This window comes from Garra rufa, unplaced genomic scaffold, assembly GCF_049309525.1.
Source record: "Garra rufa unplaced genomic scaffold, GarRuf1.0 hap1_unplaced_004, whole genome shotgun sequence".
In the NCBI taxonomy this organism is placed as follows: domain Eukaryota; kingdom Metazoa; phylum Chordata; class Actinopteri; order Cypriniformes; family Cyprinidae; genus Garra; species Garra rufa.
Window position 1 is genome coordinate 429,699 of NW_027394279.1, and position 13,533 is coordinate 443,231.

The following is a 13,533-nucleotide window of genomic DNA, read 5'->3' on the forward strand; positions in this document are numbered from 1 at the left end:
AGGAGACCTGATACACCATGCTAAACCATGCTACCAGACATTAGAACCAACTCAAAAATGGGAACGGAGGAACTGCGTAACCCATACCGTGAAGGTTTTTCAGAAAAACCCGACACTCAGGAGGGAACTTTACCACTTGCGTGGATTTCAAGAAGTGCTCAAAGACTTGCGTGTGCACTTACCACTCATGTGGGTTTGAAAAGGTGCCCAAGCACAGCATGGGAACATATGTTTTGAATGGTAGCAGAAGCTCACAAGAGGCCTGAATTTCTGGAGAGCAGAGGCTTCAACAGAAATGCTCAAGAGAGGGAGCCTGGCGACGCTCGATCCAAATGAAAAAGCTCTAAGAGTGGAGGTCTCAACATGATGACCCTCAGTTGAGGGGAGACCTGGCTACACTCAACGCTTAGGAAGTACCGAACTCACATAGGAGTCTACCTGAAGGACTCAGTAGAGTGGAGGCTTTATGAAATGAATCTCTAAAGAGAGAAAAAACCTAACAACACTCTGCCTTGGCAGAGGGGCTTTAGCACAATACCAAGAATAGTTAGTGAGGCCTAAATAGGGGCCTACCAGCTTTTACATTGTGAGAATGGGTCTAAAAGCGGCGCTATGGAGAGTGGAGGCTTCCGACACTCTGTCTCCGGAAAAGAACTCTCATGAGTGGAGGTCTTACAACACGACTCTCAAATGAGAGGAGACCTAACTACATTCAATGCTAAGAAGTAATGAGGCTCAAAACAGGCCTTCATACTGAGCGGAGTTCGAAGAACAGAGGCTTTTAGCAGAAAAGATCCTCTGAGAGGAAGCCTGGCGACACTCAATCCTAGTTGGAGAGCTCTCACTCTGAAAGGGGAAACTTCTAAGAGTGGAGGTCTCACATGTATGTGTACACAAAGGTAAGGGACCTGACTACACTCACACCTAGAGGCAGTTAATTATGCTCAGCAAAAATAAACCGCCTTAGTGGAGTTTCAGAGAGCGGAGGCTTCAGCAGCGTGAATCTCAACTTGAAGAGGCCTGACATCGCTCTACCGTGGTCTTAACAGCACACTCACTACAATCAGGGGAGACCTAACTACACTAAGCCCCAGGGTAGTTAGCGAGACTCAAAAGAAAGCCTGCATACTAAGGATACCATCTGAGCAGAGCTTCTAGCGTATACAGAGAGTTCTTAATAGACTCTGATGAGTGGAGGTCTAACACAGGGTTCTCTAACCAAGGGAAGACCTGATTACACTCATTCTTACGCTTAAAGTAATTAGCGAGGCTCCTACAAGCTACTAAGAACTGCTCAAGATGGAACTATGAGAAATTGGCCTAAAAGTGAACCTTAAGTAAGGTGAAGGTTACAGCAGAACAACTCTCAGAGAGAGGAGGCTTGATTACATTATGCTAGAAGTAGCAAATACTCATAGTGGGGCCTAAATTTCCTTACTAGAAGCAAAGCCCTGGGGAGCGCAGCTTCAATATCGACTCAAGACAAGAGGAAGTCTACAACACTCAACCCCGGGTTGCTCTTTAACATAAGTATACGTACGTATAATGATGTCTAGGCTGAGCTCTAAAATAGCGGAGGCTTCAGAGGATAACTCTCAGAGTGAGAGGAAGCCTGACAACGCTTAACCCCTTGTAGGGAGTTACTAAGAGTGGAGGTCTCAGAAACGTCTCTCAGACGAGGGGAGACCAAACTACACTCAACGCTAGGGACAGTGAAGGCTCAGTAAAGAGCCCATCTAAAGTCTAACCTAAGAGGAGCTGGTAGACAAATAATATACATACATATACATATATACACCCCATACATATATGTCAGTTCATGTACTGGGCCATCAGATTGAGTTTATCAACCTCAACATCTTACGAGGGGAAAAAGGCAGGCGGCCAAACAACCGTGAGGGAAGAAGGGAGAGGAGACCTTAGATCCCCGCTCCAGGTCTCCGCACATCACGTCTCCTCTGAGACCTACTCCTCCAGGAGGAGGGCCTCGAGGGGCCACACTAGTCGCCTGGCCCTGCCTCTGGCCCGCAGACCAGGAAGGGCCAGGCTTCCCCCTGCGTTTCGGTGGGGATAAAGACCGGCGAGGTATAACAGATCTAAGAGATCTAAAAACCACTGAGCGTGCCTCCGCCTCCCTGAATTTGACGACCACCGCCTCAACGGATGTGCCAAAAATTCGGAAGGCGAAACTAGCACATCGAGGAGAAAGCACTTCTCTTTCTCCCCGATGCCCGCCTTAGATCTGTGGTGCGACACAGCTCAGCTACCTCCTCAGAGCTTTCTTAAAAGAACCCCGGTCTAAATCCTTCAGCAGAGACAGTAAGCATCTCCCCAACATGGGGCATCGACCACATCCACGCTCACACACCCACTCGACATCAGCATAACTAACATGCCGATGTCGGTAAATTCGGGCTGAATATGGTTTATCCCATGCCTTCCCGATCTATATAGATCAGGAAGGAATGGGATGCTCACTGAGGGCTGGTTTGATATGGTCAGGGAGAAATCGCTCATATAATCTGCTATGAGCAACCTCCCCCTGCGCGCAATACGCTGCAGATCTAAACGGACAGTCGTGCAGTTCATAACAGACAAAGCTCATATACGCAGGGCAGGCAGGGTGTGAGAGCTCCGCTTTCCTATCTTTAAATATACATAAGGATAGTCTAAACAAAAGTTTTAAATGTTAAAACGGCTTGCCATGCACCCTGGCTTAAAGCCAATAGAGCAGTGTTTCTCAACTCCAGTCCTCGGGACCCACTGCTCTGCACATTTTGTATGTCTTCCTCATTTAAGGCACCTGATTTTGATTATCAGCTCATTAGTAGAAAGATTCATGAACTGAACTGAGTGTGTCAGACTCAGAAACATACAAAATGTGCAGAGCAGTGGGTCCCGAGGACTGGAGTTGAGAAACACTGCAATAGAGCACTTGCTGCCGGATCAGCGGATGTAAAAGAACAAAACATCCTCCTCCCGCAGCTCGCCCTCGTCAGTGGCTGGCGAGCGTGAGAGATTAACACGTCTCTCAAACTCGTCAGCAAACTGTAACCGACGTGATCTCATGAGCTGCGTGGGCAGATGAATGTCCCAATTCCCTCAAGAAAAAGGGACAAACGAGAGCAGAGTTTCTATAGAGAAACTCTCACAATGAACGCACTCTGTTCTCTCAAAAACAGAGCACGCGTGCTCACCACCCAAACGCATAACACACAGGACGTGTGCGTCATCAGGTGTCAGATTTCTCTGACACGGATCTCCGCACACTTCCTGAAATGTTTTCACTCTAGGCATCGTCATTCTACTCACGCTTAGAACAAGGAGTCTGAAGACAAAAAGATGGTTGATGTATTCACAGGCGCCCGTTTTATACTGTTAGGCGCCTTGTTAATGACGTCATGGGCTGGCGCCGGCCAATGTCAAGTTCACTGTCGTTGTTCTATAACTCGCTTCAGAACCGGTCACACTGGAGGCAGTTCCCAAAGTGTCCGACAAGGACGCAGCGTAGAGTTCCCTCCGGAAGGGAACTGAATTTTTGCAAACCATGCTTCTTGCTTTTATGAGACGAATCCTGACACTCGTCCTTGGCAGGCCTTTAAAAATTTGTAAAATAAAACCTTACAGAAACAACAACACATGACATATGTGTCATAAACTGGAGATACAAGGTGAGGTAAGTTTCAATAACAATGCAGTTTGTTCAACAAACTCAGAAGCTTCCAACGAAAGAGATCAATAAAGCAGTGCAACTAAACAGGAAGCATGGTTGGTAGAAGTTCAGTCTTATCTGTTCAATAATCCTTTTCCTTCCGGCACAACAAATAGATCCAGGCAGATGAGAAGAGACAGGTAAACTCCAGTGTAGGACCTCAAGACCAGCCATAGTGTAAGGGGTGAGTGTGCATTTTATGTGCTGCAGGTAAGTGGATTCATGCAGGTAAGTGTGTAGGTGTGTAACAGAAGGAATGCTGGGAAATGTAGTATTCTATGGTAGACTGTTGACTAGGAATGGGTGAGTGGCTGGTGAGACAGGTGACCGTGTGACAATATGACATACAGTCTGGTCCATATATATTTGGACACTGACACTTTTTCCATAAATTCGGCTTTTTTAAGCCAACAGAATAGAATTAAAATGAAACAATCAAGGTGAAATTGAAGTGCAGACTTTAAGCTTTAATTCAAGGGTTTGAAAAAAACATAACATAAAATGCTTAGGAAATACAACCATGTTTATACATATTATTAGGATTATCATGCCGGAGGAAGCACCTCTCATGATCTCTCTCCGCCGATCGTCATTTCTGCCAAGGCGGTGTTTAGTGTCCTGCCATCAGCAGCGACCAGCTGGAAGAGTTCCACGTTCAAATGCACGCAATAGGCTAAGCTGCAACAAAACTCCAGCAAAAGTTAATTATTGTGAAGCCTCCTGTTTAACACCTGACATCAGAAAGCGTATCTTGTTGCACGTTTTGTTAATGCTGTGAATACACACAAACTAAGGTAGACCCTTTACAATTCCGGATGATATATTACTTATACCTTTATGAGCAAAAATGAAGTTTCACATTGCACCAGCGCCATGTCCGGCAAAGCCAGCTCCAGCTTTCATTCTGCGCAAACGATTGGATATGCGCCTAATAGCACACATTTATTTAGGTTGAACGATTAAACTAATATTGTGATATGCTTTTGATACGTTTTTTTTTATATCTATGGATTTTAATTTAAATCGTGATGACTTGAGAAGGCTAAATTGATCTGTCTGCCATTGGTCGCAATTGGTCGTTACTTTAAAAAAAAAAAAAAACTTGAATTTAACAAACAGAAAGTGTTCCAAAAATATCTCTAAATTAACTTCATAAATGAAAGAAACGAAAATAAATGTAATCACTTTGCCATTAAAAACAGCAGCTGTGTAATGGGGAAGAGAAAGAGAAAAAAGACAGGTTACAGTCGGACACGGGCCAGTAGTTCTGATGAGACGTTTTTGCAACGAATGTTTGTTTAATAGCCTATTTAACATTGTTATTTAGGCTACTTTCTTATTTAAATAAATCTATTTTTCTTAGATTTATTTTTGCATTTTTTGGCTGCTTGTTCACTGACTGAAGTGCTAAAATAAACACGCACTTTTGTTAATAATGTTTGAGCCTAATTTATTTTGTGTTCCAAAATTATATACATATGTATTTTAGCACACGTTATAATTATATATATTTCTAAAACACCGCGCCACTTGGTAAAAATCTGCCACCGTCACAGCCCTATTCAAAACTGATACGATTTCACCTCAGCAGAGCTCCTCTTTCTCCTTACATTTGTGGTACGTTTTCGACACATTATACAGACAGACAGTGTTACTACAAAAACTGAAGAAGCAGTTTCCTCCATCTCCACTATCCAGCGGACTGTACAGCAGCTGTCTTGCTGTCGCGCATTGGCTGTTGTGAAAGTAGCCTATACTGATTTAAGCACAAAGCCGTCATCATCCCGATTTTAAATCTTAAATATCAAACATGTTTGATATAAATGGGGGCAGCCCCGATCGGTGTGCTAGCAGATCGGGAGGTGCAAGATTCGATCTTTGAACGCCTCACATTATCAGATAATCTGCGCCGAACATCGGGGCCGATCGAGGTGCTTGACAAGATTTTTGCTCCGATTCTTGGGAGGTGAAAATCGGGGCAAACTCGGGCTAAAAATCCTGTAGTGTGAGCGGGGCTTTAGGTTCATGTTACTGCTAAATTATGTTTTCTGAAGGTGTACAGGAATTTTTAATTTTCTATGACATTGCAGAGGTTTATTTTTCAGCTTTTAATAAGTGTACAATTGTACAGTTTTGTTTTTTGCATCTTGAAATAAATATTTCTATGTTCTGTATCACTTTAAATCTGCTTTGTAAAAGTTTTATGAGGCATAAATAGTCTTCACTTTAGATGAGCTCACAAAAATAGATAACTGACAGCTAAATGTTTTATACCTACCTGAATTAATCATGAATTACAGTAAGAATATGTGTAAATAAAGCATTAATTAACACACTGAGTAACTATTGTATGTCTAAATAATATGTATAAATGTGCATTTAAAGTTTATTAATCATTTCTAAATGATCTTATGAATCTCTGACAACTCTTAAATAACTGGTCTGTTAACAATATAATACCTAATTTAGAAATGATTAATTGATCATGAATACATTATGAAAATACAGTTATAGATATGCTTAGAAATCAGGAACAAAACATTTATAGCAACATTTAATGTGGGGATAATGCTTTATAAATGATGAATTGACTATTTATTAATGCTAATGGTTCATACTGTGTAGTTATAAAGTCATCATATTTTCATTGATTCAATCATATTTTGTTGAGAATCTTTTGCAGGCAATTACTGCCTTAAGTCTCAAACACATGGACATCACGAGACTGGATTCCCTCCTTTGTGATGCTTTGCCAGGCTTTTACTGCAGCTGACTTCAGTTGTTGTTTGTTTGTGGGTCTTTTTGCCTTTAGTTTTCTCTTCAGCAAGTGGAGTACATGCTCAATCAGATTGAGATCAGGACTTAGTCATTACAGAATATTTCGCTTTTTCACCTACAGAAACTCTTGGGTTGCTTTTGCTGTGTTTTGGGTCATCGTCCATTTGTACTTTGAAGCACCGTCCAATCAACTTTGCTCCATTTGACTAAATCTGGGCAGAGAGTATATCCCTATACACTTCAGAATTCTTCTAGCTGCTTCTGTCCCCTGTCACATCATCACTAAACACCAGTAACCCAGTGTCACTGGAAGCCAAGCATGCTCATGCCATCACACTGCTTGTTTTACAGATGATAATGTATGCTTTGGATCATGAGCTGTTCCAAGCCTTCTCCATACTTTTTTCTTCCCGTTATTCTGGTACTGGTTGATCTTAATTTCAGCCATCCAAAAAATGTTTTTAGAGAAGTGGTCCGGCTTTTTTCAGATGTTTCTGAGAAAAGTCTAACCTGGCCTGGTTTGCACCTTGTGGTGAACCCTCTGCATTTGCTCTTGTGAAGTCTTCTCTTGATTGTAGACTTTGACAGTGAAATACCTACCTCCTGGAGAGTGTTCTTCACTAGGCTGGATGTTGTGAAACGTGTTTTCTTTACCATGGAGAGTATTATCCAATCATCCACCACTGTTGTCCTCTGTGAACATCCAGGTCTTTTTCTGAGCTCACCAGTGTGTTCTTTTTTCTCTGAATGTACCAAACTGTTGATTTGACCATTTCCAATGTTCCTGCTATCTCTCTGATGGAATTTTTGTTTTTGAAGCCTAACAATTGTCTGTTTTACTTGCATGCAGAGCTCCTTTGACTGCATGATATGGGTTCAGAGCAACAGCTTCCAAATACAAATGACACACTTAGAATCAATTCTAGACCTTTTACCTGCTTAATTGATGTAGAAACAATTAAGGAATAGCCCACAACTGTCCAATTACTCATGGTCCCTTAAAAAAGGGACGTAGGCTTCAGACACAAGTCACGCTGACCGCAATTCCCATAGCGCCCCCTAGAGAACGCATTTCGATGTTCCCTCGAAAGGGAATCAACACAATGTCCTCTTCTTTATCTTCAGCGACTGCTTTTTCTAAGCGTGCATTTGGTGGTAAGAATTATCTTCTTCCTTATTATTATGGCGAGCACTAGTAAGACATTTAAGAAGTGTGTGAATCCATGTCCTTATTATTTGACACCCGATGATATGCGCAATCTTTGCGTCTTTTGTTTGGGCGAAGAGCACGCACGCCATGCCCTTAAGGGGGCATCTTGCATACACTGAGCGTTTTACGATGAAAAAGCTCCACCCTCACCTGTCTTTCTTTTTGAGGAAGGGGGCAGCCATCTGCTCCCCGCAGCTCAGAACCCGCCACTGTCGAGGCATGGAGGAGAATGAGTTTGTGGGGATCACAGGCGGATCTAGCCAGTGAGTTGTAAAAGGGGCTTTCCCTTTCACGCTCGTGGGCAGGGGACGAGATTGAGCTGCTGGATGATGATGATGTTGTTTCCCTGACATAATCTGATCCAGCGGCTAGTGCTTTGCTGGGTTCTACCCAAGAAGAGCAAGAGATGTTTGAGGGAGAAGAAGCTGAGGCTGAGCCTTCTCAATTCTGCAGACAATGAGTTGCTTAAGGTTATGGACTGTGTGCAGACTAGGACGTGGTGCCATGGGGTCTCGACAAAAGCCATCTTTCCAACCATAACCCTCCGGCTCAAGTGAGTCTTCCATTTCTTCCCAATCTCCATACGGAGACTGAGAAGGTATGAAAAAAGCAGTACTCTTCTTGTATCTATAATTTCCAACATTTTAATTATACGAACATCAAGGGGATGCATGAGTACAGCTATGAGAAGATGCCCCCTGTAGAAGAGAATCTCTCTATAGGCAAGACTCTATATCTTCTCTCAAGACTTCCATCTTGCCATCTAAGCCCCTTCAGATTACATCTTGCTTAAACGGCAAGCCGTACACAGCAGCAGGTCAGGCTGTGGTTCTTTCACCTGATGAGCTTGCGGTGGGTCTAGGAGATGGCGCAAGTCGAGAGGAGGTAGGCAAGACCTGAGGCCAGACCACTTTGCTGTGTTTCCGTGATCTGTCTGCTGAACTCTGTATCTCAGGACTTGTGGTCCCTTTTCCAGGTAAGCTGTCTGGAAGTCTCTCTTCTCGAAACTTTGGACTTTCCCATAGACTTTGACAGTTTGCAAAGGGAATGAATAATTTTGGACATGCCACTTGTTGTTCATATGTAAATAAAAGCTGATAATTTTTTTCCCACAATGATGCCTCTGGTACATCATCTTATTATCTTTTGGGAGAAGCCTGTATCATTTCCAGTCAAAAAAAAAAAAAAAATTCCAGTCAAAAAAAAAAACTTGCTGGTTGAATAAAAGTAACTTTAAGTCAGAATTTGCCAGGGGTATGAATCATTTTGGGCTTGACTGTACATGTGAGAGTAAGAACATGTAAATTGTTCCTCAAATTAGGGCATCAACAAAGGACAGCAAAGAAGAAGACATTGTATTGCTGCGTTCCAATGTGCCTACTTAAACTATGCCCTTAAAGTATGTAGTCTTTTGGCAAAGAAAAAGTACACACTTTTCAGTGTGCAGTAGAAGAGTAGGCAAGCTTTAGGACATACTATCACGTCCAGGGCCGGCCTAAGCCTTCAGGAGGCCCTAAGCAGAATTTTATTTGGGGGCCCCTCTGTGCCACCAATATGACTAATTACTGCAAATTCTTTATTATTCGCACACTATAAATCTAACACACCCAATATAAGTTTTTTTTTTTTTTTTTTTTGTAGCTGTGTTGCTTACATCATACCAATGTTTTTACCCTTTCTATGATCTTTAATTGTAACAGCAGCAAACCCACAGGAGTAGTCAGGTGTTAATTTGCACTTTAACAAAGTCTTGCAGTACCAGTTAGCACACTTAATGTGGTGTACTAAAAAGTAGCAAAATAAACTAGTAGATGCTCTTACTGTAAACACTTTAACCACTTTAATTTATTTTTTTGCAACATGTAAAAAGTGCAATACAATCAACTACAAATAAAATAAATAATATAATAAATAATAAAATATAAAGCTAAATACCAAAGAACTATAAATTAGTCAAATACAAACAGGGTATTTTTATATGAAAAGACAAACTAACTCAACTTTACATTGCACCTCAATACTCCACTTTCCTTAGAATTTGTGTTTCCTTGCTTTTCTGGAGGCAAAGTCGTTTATGATATCATTATGATAGCTTATTTTTATTACAAAAATATAATCTAGGAAAGTTATTTTTTACACAGAATGCCAAAACTTGAATCTTAATCCAGCTAAGTAATATGTTGTATTATAATATATTAATATTGCAAAGCTTAAATTTGCGGATGTTAAATAAATATTAACTTTCTTGTTTGCTTAATTAACTAGCCAGCTAACGTTAGCTTGCAATTTAGCCTCGTTTAGTTTATACTCATTTTTTTAAACTTACATTTATCTTGCTGTTTTTTCTCTTCCTCTGATTTCTTCCATTTTCTTTTCTCTGCACCAGAAAGATATGTCCTTTTCTGTGACATTATTAATTGTTTTGCTGCAGTGACGCTGCTTCCTCAATGAATTTAATTTAAGTTACCTCAGTCAGGCATCATATGGCTGTCATACTCCAACTGTGCATCAAAGACTTTGCTGTGCATGCATCCTGCAGCAGCCAGTTAAAATAATATTGCGTTGTTGTTTTTTTTAATTGAATAATGGATTTCTTTATCAATATGATATCCATTTAAATATTATACATATATAAATAAAAAATAAAAAAACAATGTAATTTCATGTTTTCTTGGGAGCCCCCTGGTGGCCACGGGGCCCTAAACAGCCGCTTAATTCGCTTATGCCTTGGGCCGGCTCTGTGCGCATGCCTAGTAACCTAAACCCATTGGGATGCAGGACACACTACTTCCTGCCTAATGCTTCTTCTCTACCCCTTTTAGGCAAACAAGAAACTCAGACAAAACACCACCCCCTGATGATATGGATAACTATACCATTCAAAGAAAACTACTGGGACCTAATGTGACAGTAAAACTTGCCTTTTGTTCACATATCATTATTTTATTCTTTTAAGAGGTGATTTAAATATTTGCGGCTTGGAAGCAGATGGAAAACTGACAGGCTTGTGTTGCAGTTCGATGGATGTTTTGCCCTCCAGGTTTTCGAGCCAGTCACGTGACTGAAAGCTATGAATTCTCAGGGCTGTTTTAAAATTTCCAGATTGGTCTGGTACCTGTAGTCATGTTGGAATTAGCAAACACAACAGAAGACGTAATAATGCAGAGGAAAGGCTAATAGATTAGGAAGAAATGCATGATGCAAGACACTGATGATCAAAGAACAAGACAGAAAAAAAACACAACAAATGATAATAAAAATGAAGTCATACCTTTAGGAGAGAGAAACAAAAGTGGATTTTTCTCAGATCAGGCCCAAGGTTTAATGTAACTTCACTGTCAGGGTCCTCCAGATACACATTTATCTGCTTTTCCAACCTGCAAAACAGGAATAATACTCATGTCTTCCACTGCAAAACAACTGCATCAACAAAAATATAAGAATTCCAATAGCTTTGTGGGAAGCACACCAACATATAGCGCTGTTGCACTTCGGGCTTCCCGAGTTTGATTTCCGACTCACAAACATTTCTCTATGCCGCCCCCGATCTCTCACTTTGCTTCCTGTCTAAATACTGTCCTATCATAATAAAGGAAAAAACTCTAAAAATACATCTTGGCAACAACTACCACTAGCTGTAAAAAAAAATGGGGGAAATGTTTGCTTTATGGAAATGCTACAGTTAAGCTCACATGATCTTCATCTTGTCAAATACTGTAATCAAGGCAAGATATGAGCAATTTCTTTATTTAATGTAAGTGTCACTCTGCCTGTGACAGGACAGGCAGGGATTTCGGGAACGGCCTCCATAGCCGTGACAGGGCGGACAGGGATTTCAGGAATGGCCACCATAGCCGTGAGAGGGCAGACAGGGACTTCAGGAACGGCCTCCTAGCCGTGACAGGACAGGTAGAGAGTTCATGGGCTGGGAACGTGTCACAAGGCGCTACCACCGTGCAAGGAGCAGATGCTGTCGTCCCCATTTTACAAGGTTCTGCACCCTTAGCCGCCACCTCTAGGAAAACTGCGATGACCCTTGTAGCCATGGAGGAAGCCGCAGTAGACAAGGCTGCCTCCAGAGGTTCTGCAGCGTGAGCCACCACCTCTGGAGACTCAGTGGTGGTGTATGCGGCCCAGACACACAGGAGAGTGTTGTGGACAGGGCAGTCAGTTCGTGGGTAGGAAGCGTGAGGTGAGTTGGATCTTCCAAGCTAGATGCCAGACTGGGATGGCGAAGGACTGATCTTAGATCAGGTTGGATGGATGAGACGTGACTTGGCTCTGGACACTCGGGCGAGGCATGACTTGGCTCTGGACGCTCGGGCGAGACGTGACTTGGCTCTGGACGCTTGGGCGAGAGGTGACTTGGCTCTGGATGCTGGGGCGAGACGTGACTTGGCTCTGAACGCTCGGGCAAGACATGACTTGGCTCTGGAGAAGAAGGTGTGACCTTGCTTGATCTTGAAGGGCTGGCTGTGACCTGACCTGATTTTGAAGGAATAACTGTGACATGTTTGGCTCTGAGGGAATAGCTGTGGCTTGACATGACCTTGCTGGAGCAGCTGTGACTTGACTTGACTTTGCTGGAGCAGCTGCTGTAGTGTGACTTGATTTTACAGGAACAGCAGCTGTGATGTGACTTGACTTTGCAGGAATGGCAGCTGTGATGTGACTTGATTTTACAGGAACAGCAGCTGTGATGTGACTTGACTTTGCAGGAACAGCAGCTGTGACGTGACTTGACTTTGCAGGAACAGCAGCTGTGACGTGACTTGAATTTGCAAGGACCACTGCTGTGATGAAACTTGACTTGATTTGATCTGGAAGGGCGGCCATGAGGGGCACAAACTCAGGTGCAGGATACATGACGTGAACAGGCTGTGGCTTGGCTGACGTGATGTGAGCTAGAGGATGGATACCCGACCCGGGCCCGACGGTACCCGACGGGCCGGGTTCGGACAGATATTTAGAAAGGATGTTCGGGTTCGGGTCGGGCTCGGTTACATCAGCGCGATAACGCAGTTTCAAACTGCACGCGTAAGCAGGACATAAGCAGCGCGTATTTTTTTTGGCGCCCATGTTAACAGATTAGAGCATTCACATCGCACGCAGAGGCGGCGCGGCAGCGCGCCCGTAGCAGGAGCAGAGCAGAAGCGTCAGTGCCGCGATCGTTTCGGCGCCGAGTCTATTTTTGCTGCACCGCTTACGCTGGATTAAAGCCACAGTGCATTGTTCTTCATCAAAATTGACCTGATTAACATAAAAAATAACGATTTTGTGTATTATATGCACCACAATCACGGCTTAAAAGACTCACAGCACAAAATAATGTTTTTGTGGGGTTTTATAAATAATGTCGTAGTTACACTTGTTCAAAACAATCACGTTAGCAATGTTTGTACTATTTTCTGTTTATTTTGATAAATACAAGAATCTAAAAATAAATAAATATTGGCTACTGTCATTAAAATATTAATATAAAACGTAATTTAAAATATAGAAAAATCATTTTTAAAAGTGAAATTTCTGAAAGTACATATAATAATTTAATATAAATTTACAGTATAACAAATTATATTTTTATATGATATGTCTTATCATGTTTTTAAATATAATGGTTTCATTATAAACCTGATGATTATCTTTGGTGGACAACCACCATAATAAAATATGATATTTACTATCTGAATCGAACCATGTCATGTCAACAAATTGAAAAGTCAGTCATTTATTAATTATCTTGTAAATTATTGTGTCTTTAGCCCCAACAGCAGGGGCGACTTTTACCCCAAATACCATAGTTTTACATATTCTTTTCGTTTTTGAAAAACGG

The 13,533-nt window shown here is 42.0% G+C and overlaps 1 protein-coding gene across 1 annotated transcript in view; it reads right to left on the reverse strand.

The window, feature by feature from the left end:
• kif6 (kinesin family member 6) overlaps positions 1-13,533 on the reverse strand; it is a 238,135-nt gene that overhangs the window by 107,121 nt on the left and 117,481 nt on the right. Inside the window, exon 11 of the mRNA XM_073832589.1 lies at positions 10,972-11,077. Coding sequence (XP_073688690.1) covers positions 10,972-11,077 — 106 coding nt within the window. The remainder of the gene's footprint in view (positions 1-10,971; positions 11,078-13,533) is intronic.